The sequence below is a fragment of the Astatotilapia calliptera genome, chromosome 14 (genome assembly GCF_900246225.1).
Source record: "Astatotilapia calliptera chromosome 14, fAstCal1.2, whole genome shotgun sequence".
Taxonomy (NCBI): Eukaryota; Metazoa; Chordata; class Actinopteri; order Cichliformes; family Cichlidae; genus Astatotilapia; species Astatotilapia calliptera.
This window is the reverse complement of record NC_039315.1, coordinates 23,876,515-23,889,811: the sequence shown is the minus strand read 5'-3', so window position 1 is coordinate 23,889,811 and position 13,297 is coordinate 23,876,515. Positions and strand designations below refer to the sequence as shown.

At 39.3% G+C, this 13,297-nt stretch overlaps 2 protein-coding genes across 2 annotated transcripts; both read right to left on the bottom strand.

Moving 5' to 3' along the window:
• Window positions 1–4,193: 4,193 nt before the first annotated feature.
• snrpd2 (small nuclear ribonucleoprotein D2 polypeptide) lies at window positions 4,194–6,474 on the bottom strand. The gene is made up of 3 exons (XM_026192468.1): window positions 6,339–6,474; window positions 5,310–5,489; window positions 4,194–4,599 (listed from the first exon to the last, which is right to left on the bottom strand). Coding segments are annotated over exons 1-3 (357 nt in total). The 5' UTR covers window positions 6,341–6,474; the 3' UTR covers window positions 4,194–4,424.
• Window positions 6,475–10,466: 3,992 nt separating this feature from the next.
• Window positions 10,467–11,880, bottom strand: foxg1c (forkhead box G1c). Its single transcript, XM_026193332.1, has one exon. It carries the CDS (start codon window positions 11,825–11,827, stop codon window positions 10,631–10,633), a length of 1,197 nt encoding a protein of 398 aa, XP_026049117.1. The 5' UTR covers window positions 11,828–11,880; the 3' UTR covers window positions 10,467–10,630.
• Window positions 11,881–13,297: the final 1,417 nt, after the last annotated feature.

Genomic DNA, 13,297 nt, shown 5'->3' with positions numbered 1-13,297 from the left:
TTACTTGAAAAATATGGCAAAAATTATTGCAAGAAAAGAATTATATGTCTAGGTAATTTCTTGCTAATTGTTGTTGTTATCACAGAAAATGGGCACATATGAAAACCAAATAAGATTTTGAAATCTGAAATAATCAGTTTTAAATAACAATAATGTTTCAACTCATTGTAGGGTGTCTCCCTCTCTCCTGTGCTCGCGTTTATTAAAGTTATTACACCGTCTTTCTAGTTGGCTATCTCCCAGAATTGGGGGGTGGCCAGTGCCCCTCATAGGATAAGATAAGATAAGATAAGATAAGATAAGATAAGATAACCTTTATTAGTCCCACATGTGGGAAATTTGTTTTGTCACAGCAGAAAGTGGACAGTGCAAAGGTACAGTAGCAAAAATGGTGGCGCCCCTGGCATGCTTTTGCTGAACTTTTATATTTGCTGGGTTTTTTTGCCTTTCTTTATTTAAATGGAAGAGCACTTGAATGCTCAGGGCCACCGTAAAGCTCACTAATTCACCTTTAGAGAATTTTTATACCAGCTTTAAAGACAGCATTAGTCCTGGCCATCAACAAAACATTATTTAAGACTGGTGTTCATATACAATAGCAGGCAAATATGTTGTCACCATGTATTTTATATGTTCACCTAAGAACACAAGTCATAGTAAGAAACTTCCTCTTTTTCTACTTTATGTTTAAATTAAAAAATTTGTTTACTTCATGAGTGTCACTAACCCAGGTGGGGCTCAGGTACATGTCTCACAATGCGCAATACCATTGGATGAGATCATGGATAGGACTTACTCATGTGCTTTACTGAAGTACAAGTTTAATGTAACTGTAGTAACTTATTTTTAGTAATTCCATGTAATACTACTTTTCTGTTTTACTCCATTATGTTTTGGATGAAAATATAATACCATGTACCTTTTATTTTAAAGCTTTATTCACTAATTATTTTGGAGATAAATTAAATGACTTATCTGAGATCAAGCTGACCAGCAATATGTAAGTTATTAAAATCAACAGCTGGAACATGATAGAATCAAATGCAGGTTTAAACTACTTAAGGTTTTTAACTTTTAGGTAAGGAAATAGTCTAAATACTTTTTTCCCACTTTGCAAAACATTTTACCTTTAAAGTTCAAGATGAAAACCTGGAAACACCCTTGGTAAGGGAGGTAAATGTATACATAAAGTGTCAGTTTTTACAGTTGAGGAGTTTTTCTTTTTTATAGCAAAAGGGACAATCTCTCACTGTGCCTAAAAAAAAACGATCACAGACTGAGTCTAAGGAGACCGAGTGGTGATCTGCTCCTATCCAGGGCCCGCTGCCTCAGTGGGAGCGCCCCTGCAACGAAGCTTCCTTCTGTTTGATGCTGAATCTGACCCCTCACCTTTGCATGAAAGTCATAAAGGAAATAATATCTGAAGGAAATGAGTGGAACAGAATGAACAGAGTTCAAAATAGTTACCAAAAAAGAATGATGTATTTCGCGATTGTGGCTTTTCAACTGTTTATAATATTGATTTCACTGATTATTGTTGTTAGCTTCTGTTGGTATTACAAAAAGTAGATACAATACAATTAACATCTCAGTGCAGAGGTGCAGATTGTAAGTGTGCATGGAGTCCTTAGTTCAAGGCTCTTGTAAGTTGTCTCTAGTTCTAGCATCATGTCTGAAATTAACATTTACATCTGAAGAACTGACCTAAGAAATGTTACTTATATTTAGAAAGGAGCGGCCGTTAAGTGTTATGATTGGCATTCTTGGTCAATGGGGATACTTAAAAAGTGCCCAATGCTCAGTATATTGTCTAATTGATTATAATCTTGCAATGCTAAGTGGTCAGGGAAGGCAATCATACCACCTTAATTTGAAGGTGAAACTGGACTCCTGTACTGGAATGCCCGGGTAACACCGGAAAGCTCATATTTCATAACTGTCTGTTATCTTCTTGCTCAGGAGTCCTGGTCAAATTCAGTCAAATTTCATTTTAATGTAAAGAGGTCGCACTACAAAGGTGATCTGATTACTTTGTGCAAAAGGGCAAAACTGATTGTTCTTGCTGTGACCCTATTTGTCGTCACATTACTAGCACCAGGCTAAAAATAGAGCTGAAATATTTGTTTTCAAGTGTGTTGTCAAGCATATACATTTCAACGCCTTGTTTATTTGACAAAGAGCATAATTAAACTGGTGGAAGTGAAGCATATAGCACAGAGCCATGGATTTAGTCTGTATGAATGAGGTCTTTCACTCAGATTCTCAGCTTAAACAGAAGGGTCACTGTTCTGGGTTGCTGCTGTAACCGTCGTAGTAATTCTTTATTTATTACGTTAATAAAAATTGATATAATGTTTCCAGTTTCACCATGTTAACCATTAGATTTGGCCCACAAAAAATAAATGAGGGTGAATGAAAATGAGCTGATTTATTTATTTTCATGCTTAAAATCTCTTTTTTTTGTGGATTTAAATATGGGTAAGGTAACAACAAGGGAAAAATAAAAAATCCCTTATCTGTCATGTTTGATGTGTGGATTACCGACTCTCACATCAAACTGATTTCTAAGTGAAAGTGTCCCTATCTTGTTTTGGATGGTTTACTACTTGATCTACAACATGAGTAAATCTGAACTACAGAAAAAGGATCAGATCTTTTGGGGGCTTCCTGGTTGCCGCAGGGCCCTGAACAGCTGCTGTGTGCCCTTGGGCTGACTATGAAACAACTCGTCTATTTTCCGGCCTCCGCAACATGATCTCAAACTTGGATTTGCCAGAAGCATTAGTGCAATAGCTATTAGAGCAGTCACAGAAGTTCACTACATTTCACATAAAGCGCTAAGCCCGACTCTCCCGTTGACTCACCCAGCAGGCTTCACCTGAGAGCTGTAAATCAGTGACGACTTGTTGCCCTCACACAGATACTCCACAGGTGCTGGGCTGATAGGCGCAGGGTTAACAGTGAGAGTGTAATGTGACATAAATTATAAAACAGAGGTCAAGATGTTAAGATGACAGCAGAAAATTCAGGATACTTCTGTAAACATATTTAGCAATTTTTTCATGAGGTTCCATCAGATAAAACAAGAGGAACGATTCAGAAATCAGAGGCATGCAATTCTCAACGACCCGCCCGCCCACCCTTCACAGAAAACTATAAAATACACAAACAAGCATTTCATCTACGTAACCACTGAATATGAGAGCACCACAGAGCAGAGGTTAGATGCCAACTGGTAGGGAGAAGTAAGGCGACACTAGCTGTCGAGCTATTAAGACAATTAACAAAGTGGTCAGGAGGGGCCGAGCGGCAGAGAGGGAACGGCTCGAAATGGAGAGAGATGAGGGTGTGAAGTGACAGTCAGCACATCTGGTCTCATCAATAATGCAGTGGGCCTTTAAACGGCAGTTTGTCGCTTATTGAGCGCTGCTGACTGAAATCAAGCCCGACACCTTAGATGCTGTCAGGGGAGAGTGAAAGGGTGACAGTGGAAGGAGGAGAATGAGGAGGAGAAGGGGAGGGGGAGGCTGGCAAGGAGAAACAACTTTTCAATGACTGCACTGAGCGAGCGCTACAAAATACCACCAAGTACAACCTCATGAGCGTATGCGCTCGTCGATTAGTGAAGTTGAACTTTATAGTAACATCCGTCCAAACTGATACGTAAAATGGACTTTTAGGGACTTCCAAGTGGGCGGCAAAGATTAAAGTCACCTTTTTGTGTCAGAACAAGTCCTGTCTGTTTCTGAGTTCTGGCCCTGAATAATAAGCAAAGTTCTTTTTCTTTGTTGGTGAGACGTTATGTCACTGTAAATGTTATTCAAGTTTATCACATCATCATTTTAATTACTGGTAAAGTTAAAGACCCAGTCAGATGTTTGTGTGAAAGCGTGCAGTGATTATTAAATTAATTCTTCAGTTGGAGCCAAAATGGTTTTTGAAGTCAGGGATGTTGATTTTTAGCCCAAGTGAACATAAATAGATGTACCAAATGTGATGAAGCTGAAATATTGAATTCTTGAGAATGGGATAAACAGACAATCTGAAAACATAAAACCATTGTTTTGTCAGAAAAATTAATAATATAAAGACTAGTCTACATTTGTGTAATGTAAACTACATACACTCTAAAAGCTATAAAAATATCTGCACAATGTTTTCATCTCTTCATCACTTTTATTATGAAAATGAAAAAGACAGAAAAGCTCCACAGACAAAGAAAAAAATTGGTCACTTTCGTGCCTAACATTTTAAATGACCGTCAAATGGGAGAAACATATTTTTGATGACATGTTTTCTGTCTTAATAGTGAATTCAGTGATCCAACATCAAAATCAAAACAAATAAGGTTACGGCAACTACAATCAATTGCCTTGAGAAAGTGTAAGAAAAAAAAAAAAGAATAGGTGAGCGGTTCAGAGAGTTCATTTTCCTGTGATCAGAGGATTTCTCAGCACCACGATGACAGAATCCCCCCTGAGGAACATTTTAGAAATGTAGCGGTCCTTATTTACGGGCTTCGACTTCTTCTTTCCCTTCCCGCTCTTCGGAACTTCTGTCCACATCTCCTTCACGTTCTCCAAGACCATGTTGCAATGCCTGAAATGCCGATGGTGATGTAATGTTAGTAATTTATAGAAAATAAATGCATACATAAATAAAAGCCCTGTGATCTTACTCAGGTACTCATACATATGCATTTACATGTTCTGTGATTTTTTTTTAAATCTTTTGCAGTATCAGAAGAAATAATAAATAAATATCACACCTATAATGGAAAAAACAAAACAAAAAGTACTTTTTAGCTGCTACCTCATTCACAGTGGGTAGTTCTGCATGTTTTCAATTTCTATAACAGATTTTTCTGACGCAACACCAATAGGAGTTGGCATTTCCTCTGGGATTCAGCCGGCAGATCTTTCACTCATTAGGTGTGTAAACCAGCTAATTAAAATGATCAAATGTGCCTGAGGATTATGATGTTCCAGCTACATTATACAAGAATAACAAACTAAATGTGTTTGGTTATTTTTACCTTTGAGAGAGGGCAATATTTAATAACAAAGTAAAGGTGCTAAATGTGACTCCAGTGGAGAAAAATAGGAAACGAGTGAATACTAAAAAGGGACCAAAGTGACGCGATAGCATGTTATCACCATTGGCTAGCAATAATAATGAAATAAAGGCTTAAATGTAAGAAAACAGACAAAAGAAACATGATTAAAAAAAAAACACACTGATATATACAAGTAAGTCTCACATTATACCCTCAAGAGTGTTAAATACTAAATAAGTGTCTGATTCAATACCTGTCAAAAGCCTTAACTCTTCCGAGCAGCTTCTTATTGTTGCGACAGTTTATGAGGACCTGCGTGTTGTTCTTCACTGACTGGGTGAGGACTGAGAGGGGGCCGGTGTTGAACTCCTCCTCCTCTCGCTTCTGAAGCTCTTCAGGGGTCATCTCTGACTTGGGCTTTGTTAAGAGGCTCCTGCAAATGAAACAATGAAACAACATCATAACAGTATCCTAATAAATGAGTGTGACAATGACAATGGCATATTTGAAGTAGTAAAGTAGCACTATTGGAGGTTTTCTGTTACTAAGATAAAACAAGACTTTATTGATCCTACAACAGGGAATTTTGTGCGTTGACACAGCTCAGGTACAGATAGCCCGATTATACATTTTGATGTTTTTTTTAATTATTATGACATTTCGCAAAAATTCATTCATTATTTGTTGTGTGACTACTTACTGAGAAAAGTTAAGTGGAAAACTTAAGCTGTACACAGTACACAAAGTAAAGTACCTCACTACACCTGTAAAAAAAATAGGTATTGGGCACAGAGATGCATTTATCAGACAACACGCTGAAGCTTAAACCTCGCCATTTAAAAGCTTCAGTGAGTCATATTTTGGGACATGTTTGGGGACCTTTATGCTAAACTATTTTAAAATAATAATTTTTACGTCACTAGACTGCCACAGGTCGCAATTATTTACCAGCATGAAAACGCACGCTCACACATTGTCTCTTGTTAGCATTTAGAAAACTAGCATTTACGCTATAGTCTGATTTCGGAATCAGTATTTTGAAACTTTACAACAAAGAAGACCAGATGTACGAACTACTTTGATATAACTACAACAAAACTGTAACACAGCTAGTTATGAAAAGGCAGAGCTCCGAAATCGTCTAAAAAGCATCAAGCTAACCGGCCCGGGTAGCAGAAAGGCTAACAATGTTAGCCTTTTAAATGCTCGCTATTAGCGGATTTCAGTGTCTGAAAGAATAACCAGTCTCTCATAACAGCAGCTGATCATCACAAACACTTACATGGTTTCTTTAGGTCGTTTTCAGCTCACTCTGTAACAATTCGGTCGTTTTCAGCTCGCTCTGCAACGATTCCGTTGGGCTCGCGTGGATCAAACTACTTCCGGGTCGTTTGAAGGCGCTTCAAAAACGCCGCTACAACTACCGGGTTACTACAGGCTCACTAAACGCTACAAAGAAGTCCATCTGAAACACACGTTTCCATCATTAATTGCATTATATTTTACATTTTATTCAATAGACTGCTTCTAAAAGCTGACTAGATATGATTTTATTATTCTACTCCGGTGATCTATCCTGTTCACAAAGTAATGACACATTAATTGCTGAATTTTAAGAGGTAAGACAGAAATATTTGTTTTTAGTCCAGAAAATCAGAGACAGAATATTTTTTTTGGATAATCAGTTTTTGTAATCACATACTTTGATAAGAGTCCTCACACATACATGAAGATTTAAACATATTACTCCAGTGCCGAAGTCACTTCATTGGCTCCCAGTTGAGTACAGGATAAACTATAAATCTTTCTATTAGTTGATAAAGCTTTCAATGGTTTTAACTTTTATGGTAAACCCATGAGATTACGCGTAGTAAAATATGGTATATACATATAAAATTGACATTGCTGTTAACATATTAAATACAGGATAAATTCTTATGTAAGCATGCTCAAATTGTCTTTCAGTTTGAAAGCATAATTTTACTTATTATTTTACTTATTATAGGGAATAGAGCAATTTTACACTGTGGTAATTTTATGTTTTTTTTCTGCAAAGAATACTGAAACAACATGCTCTAATAATAATTAAAAATAAAATAAAATAAAATAAAAATAATATTAACACCATGGGACTCAATATAACTCAGAGTTCTTAAGAAGATGTTATAGGATAAAGGAAATAAATCAGAGAGCAGTCAAACTGATATGCAGACTCAAACAGTTAAGTCATTGTTTTGCTCTTCGGTACAACAAGAACGAGTAAAAAGAGCACGTCTATGTCTGAGAGAGGGAGATTGGCTTTCTGACAAGAGACAGACAGACGCCTATAGGTGTCCATCCCACCCACCTTGTTTCAGTGGTTGCAGATCTACCTGTCGAAAGCACTTGCTGCAGATAATGGCAGCCTGTGTGCTGCTGAGGAGGGGAGTGTGATTGACTGGGATCGATTACGAGCGCTGCTGGGGTACATCTTTATGGAGCACACCTAGCTCAGCCAAAAGTCTTGCATCCTAAACTGTGGTGTAAAATGAGCTCATATACATGAAACGGAACTGTGGGAGCCTGAAAGGACTTTGGTCAGTTAAGAGAGCAGGCAAATACTCAGTAACTAACCAAAAAGACAAGAAGAAAATATATGAAACAGCTAAATAGAAAAAGTAAAGTTTCCTTTTTGTTAACCTAAATTTTATTGGCTTTCAAAACAAACAGAACACTGAGAACAAAAAATTAGTAAAACATACACTTTAACAGACATGCAGATGCACAAAGTAACTGTAAGATTCATTTAATTGGATTGTTTTTCTAAGAAAATGGATAGATAGACCTACAAGAAAGTGAACGGGATTTTAAAGGATTTACAATTCCCGCAGATTTATCAAAACATATTGTGGACATACTGTAAATCTTAATATCTCAAGTTTGCATCATCTCCCTCAAGCAGCACAAGGTGGCAACTTTTGTTATTTTGACTTCATTTACAGGAAGGTTATTATTCTTACCCAAAATCCCAAATATGGTGAAATAGTCAGACTGAATTACTAGTCTGAAAGAAATATCTGACAGCACTTTGAAGATTGAGTTCAAACACGTGAACACGTTGGGACACCTCCAGAAAGCGTGTTACAAAGAGGTGTGGGTATGACAGATTGACTCTACATTTGGAAAGGATTTAGAGTGTCTAATGTGAGTGAAACTGAACCTATACAACACCTTACACTAAACAAGGACATGCCAGGAACAGAGTGATAGCCACCCTTTCCCATAAGTGTTTTTTAAGCTCTTTTTCAGTGCACAACAAAAATCTGTTTAATCTGTTTGATTTATAATAATAATAATAATAAGAATTTGTGGTAGCTTGTGGTAACAAGGTTTCTTTTTGACAGAAAATGTTGGAGCATAAACAGAGCCTGAAACTTTTGCAGCGTGGGAGAAACAAGCTGGTCAAACAGGTGCACTTTGAGACATACTGATGCAGAATGTTCAGTGGCTTTAAAGAGCTGATCTGTTTCTCCAAACAGAAATGATGTGGAGGGAGACGTCGAAGGTCTAGCATGGACTGCTTCATGCTCAGCAACTGAATTCCAACCTAATTTTAACGGAAGAACAAATGCAGATATGTGAGGGTGTTCAAAGGCCTATTCCTTCTCACCCAAATAAAACTGAACAAACAAACGTGTTATTCCCACTTTACATTTTGTTGTACATTTTAAAAAATGTATCTAAAAAACTGAAAGAGATGATAACTAAAGAGGTTTTTTAAAACTTCTGGTTGGTTTTTGAAAAGGCCATCCTGATTTCTGCAGCCTCCTGCACACCAAAAACCAGCGAAACCTTATTGTAGCAGGGTGAATTATAGCTCTATGGTTATTAGTAGAGCTGTCAAACTAAACATGTTATTTATTACACTAACAGCAAACAGTATCTTCTTACTCTTGCCTCAGGATACAAAAGTCTACTTTGCACCAAAAGCTTGTTGCTTCACAGCTAAGCTCCCCCCCCCTTGCTGCTCTGCACACCACAGTCCTTCATGCCAAAGTGTAAATATTATCTTTTGTATCTATCTAGACGGTGAGTTTGGCAACAGTGAAGTTACCTGATCCAGCCCGGTCTGCTTTAACCACACGTGACTGAGGATGTGACTGGCTTTGGAAAGGTGGCGGGCTGAGGTTTTTTCTTTCTTTCTATTTATGTTTTTGATAAAGAACCCTTTGTTTAAAAGAGACATCTGCTCTAATCTGCATCCACATACATCTATTAATTTATATCTCCAGGGGGCAGCGGCGAGGAGAGGTGAGGGAAAGTTTAACAGGCAGTGATGTCAGCGCAGGTTGAAACAGAAGACAGATCAATAAGATCTGCGCGACTGGAAATGCCATGTCTACCTGTTGAGGTTACATCACAACCCTTTCCACACGATATCTCCTCGAGAAACCTTTTTAGTGGAACTGTTCATAAAAAAAAAAAAAAAAAAAAAAAAAAAAAAAAAGAATGGCTCAGAGCACAGAGGCCTCTGTGCCTCACAACCTTTCCTTAAAACACTCAATCCAGTCTATATATAGTTCTTATTGTGCGGGCTCAAATCTCCAGGGTGAAACATTTAATAACACAGCCAAATAAGAACAATCAACAACTGTAGCTTTTAATGAGGTTAAAAGAAAACACAATTAAAAATGCATTATTTATCGTTTAATTACATGTAAGGTCATTAAAATGGGAATGTAATATATATATGGTTGCAACATTAACGAAATCGAAGACAGTAAGTGCAGCAAATGAGCAGTTTAAGTATCATTTTCACATCACATTTTCACCCAAACTGAAAACTCATAATTTAAAAAGTCCCCGGACTAAAAAAACAACAAAACAAAACAAAAAACAACAAAACAAAAAAAAAACCCCGGTTCCACCCGTTCGTTTAAAATTAAGCTGGAACCTTTCCAAAGTAATATTTTAATGTGTTGGATACCATGCTGGGGAAAGCGATTCCCTTCATCAAGAGTTTTATACTTTTCGATTTTATTTCATGTTTAAAATCGTGTTTTCTTCTCATCTCCCTTCAACCCAAAACTGGTGACATGCGCCGAAAAACCCTTCACTTTTTGATACCAATAAACACACATGTGGGAAATCATTGATGAGGAAAGTTAACAAAGGATAATATTTTTTCTAGTACAATTTCAGAAGCAGATGCAAACTCGGTGAACGTTAATTGCATTAAAAAATGATCTGCGCATATCCGCGCATAACCTAGGATTCACAATATACGCAAATACACTTTTGTTTTTTGCTCATTTTCGGAAATGTGTTTGTCAGAGGAAGTATTTTAAGACTTATAGTTCACGCGTCATTTATTTTTTGGTCATTTAAACTTTGCAACTCTGAGAAATAATCCAAGTCTATTAACGTTTTTTTTTTTTTACTTAGATACATCCACTGTGACGCAGACATTTGGGTAAATATTGCAGGATTTTTATCATTCATCGGGATTCTTTGGCTTTGCCTTTTGTTTCCAACAATTAGCAAACTATCTACAGCAATGTTTCAAATCTCACACACTGGCTGTCGGGACTGTATCTATTTCTCTATATTCCAAGACGACGGGCTCGGGCTAACTTGAGGGCAATAATTTGAAAAGTCACCGCAGCATCCTCCGAGGTCTGCATGACCGCTCTTGGGTAAAAACGTCGCCGCTGGTGTCTTGGAGGTGGCGCACTCCTCTTGACTAAACGTGGCGGCGCACGGTATGTGGTGAGAGTAAAAGTAGCTGGCTTGTCCGGAGATCATGTTAAAAGAGCACGGGTCTGTCAGCGGCAGCGTGCACGCGGGGATGGAGGCGGAGAAGGCGGTGCACGCGGCGCCGATCTGGTGGCGACGGGACTGCGCGCAACTGAGTCCGATGTAAGACATCTCCTGGTGCGTCTGCAAGAACCGGTCAGCGTCCGCAGCGTTTGCGCTCAGTCGGGCCCGCTGTGAGACCACTGACGTGGCGTGGTTGGAGAAGCGAGGGTGCGCGCTCAGATATGTCCCCGCGCCAAGGTGGGTGCGCACCGGCGCTTGGAGAGGTAGAAACGGCGGAACCGGCCAGTAAAACGAACTGGCTGCGGCCAGAGTGACGCTGGTTGCAGTGCCCGAGGGCATCACACGACCGCCTCCTCTCTTCAGCCCGAGCTTGGTCCTGGAGCCAGCTGCGGCTCTGCGGCGCAGTTTTCCCGATGTGCCACCTATGAAGACGTCCTCGCTGCAGGGGTCCAGCATCCAGTAGTTGCCTTTGCCGGGATCGTCGTAGTGGCGCGGCACTTTCACGAAACACTTGTTTAGGCTCAGGTTGTGCCTGATTGAATTTTGCCACCCTTGTCTGTTTTGCCGGTAGTACGGAAAGTTTTCCATGATGAACTCATAGATGCCGTTGAGCGTAAGCCGTCGTTCGGGACTTTGGCGGATCGCCATCATGATGAGCGCGTTGTAACTAAAAGGCGGTTTTTCGGGTTTGACGCTTTCTTCTGCCCCACCGGTTTTCCTCGATTCTTCCTTATTTCCTTCTCGTCTCCCAGTTACAGTCCCCGCTTTGGTTTCCACTTTGGCGCATTCTTTTGACTTTTCAAAGTTTTGATCATGGCTGGCTTTTGCAAGCTGGCTAGAGCGCACTTTCTGGGACTGAGAAGGAGACTCCTGGTCACCCATCACTCCTTCTCGTCTCCACAACAGGCTGCTGATGCTGAATGAAGACTTGTGGAATAATCGGCTTGAAGTTTTCACATCCTCAATCTCCATCCCAAAGGTTAAAAAACACTCTCGAAATTCTCAAAGCTGTCCGGAGATCACAGGAGAGCGCACCGCTGAACACACAGAGCAAAGATGCGTCGACTCAAAGTGGTAAAGAGCCAAAGACGCACGGGCCAGACAGCGTGACAACAAATGCGCATGATCACAGCAGCTCAGGACTCGTTACCTCCAAAACGACTCGAGTTGGTGTTTACTTTGTAACTGCGCATAAAAGAGAATCATCCTGGGACGTGTTGTGCGCATGTGTCCGTACTTTGAGTCAAGTGGTTCTATTTTAGTAAAAAGATAATTCATTTATTCCAGTGAAGAGTTAAACGCCTTTTATCCATAAAATCAAAGCAACGCACTAAAATATGACTCGTGTGATGTTTTTTCCCCATAAGCACCTATCAACCCCCCCAAAGAAAAATCTATAATAATTTGAGAATGAAAGGATGTGCCATGATACCAAACACACTGTGCCAAGGCGGGCTTGAACCCGGGATGACATGGATGTGCTGTCAATCTATGTGACTGATCAGTGAACTCTGGGGTGCAATTATAACACTTCCGTGACTCATGAAATTCAACACTCTCACACGCGCCTCACCCCCTGGGCTGGCCTCATCTTTCTCTCTCGTTTTTCTTCTTCTCTGCTTTCTCTCTTTGCGCACCTTAATCGACATCATAGGAGCCAATTTGGCAAAATGCCGATCAAGAGAATGAAGACGCTGTAGAGACCGAATGATCCTGTATATAACGGGCCAAAGACGAGCAGGCTAAAACGCAGAATGAAGGGCAAGATTATTACGCGTACCAGTTATTTCGTAATTTATACCAGCTCTGAGTTGCAAGCTTTTATGATGCAAAATTTTTTATTATTTCTGGGCAAAAATGTGGTAAAATTAAATAAACAGTAGCCAGAGATTCTCTGTAACTGAAAACTGCCTCCTTACTTCAAATTAAACAGTGTATTTGACTTAATCCATGCTTGTCTTAAATCTAATACAGTGAGTTTTCTCGGTTACTTGCTACATAATGCTAACCTTGACTTTTCTTAGTTTGAACAGTTGTCCACCGATGAAGAAAGCAGATAAATGTGTCGACACGTTAAGGTTTCGCTTGAATTGATTATTTTAGTGATAATGCATCAGTCATTTCAGACATGACGTATCCAGGTTTTGATTTTTTGTGGACATGCTTTGGAGTGTTCATGTCGCTGAGAACAGTGTTAAAGTTCAGCAGGCAACAGGCCACCATGACTGAGACTCCGGTGGCAACGAATGAGTTCCAGCCCCGTTAATGACCTAGGCTGTTGTTGAAATAGCACCTAATTAAAGCAGTGTCCTGTAGCAATGAAGCCTGTGGGGTCATAAATGACGAAACATGTAATGTTAATAGTGTGTACAAGCACTCCTAATGATATAAATTCATTAGGCTGCTCATAAACTCATTATCAGAGTTCACTTGTTTTTAAGG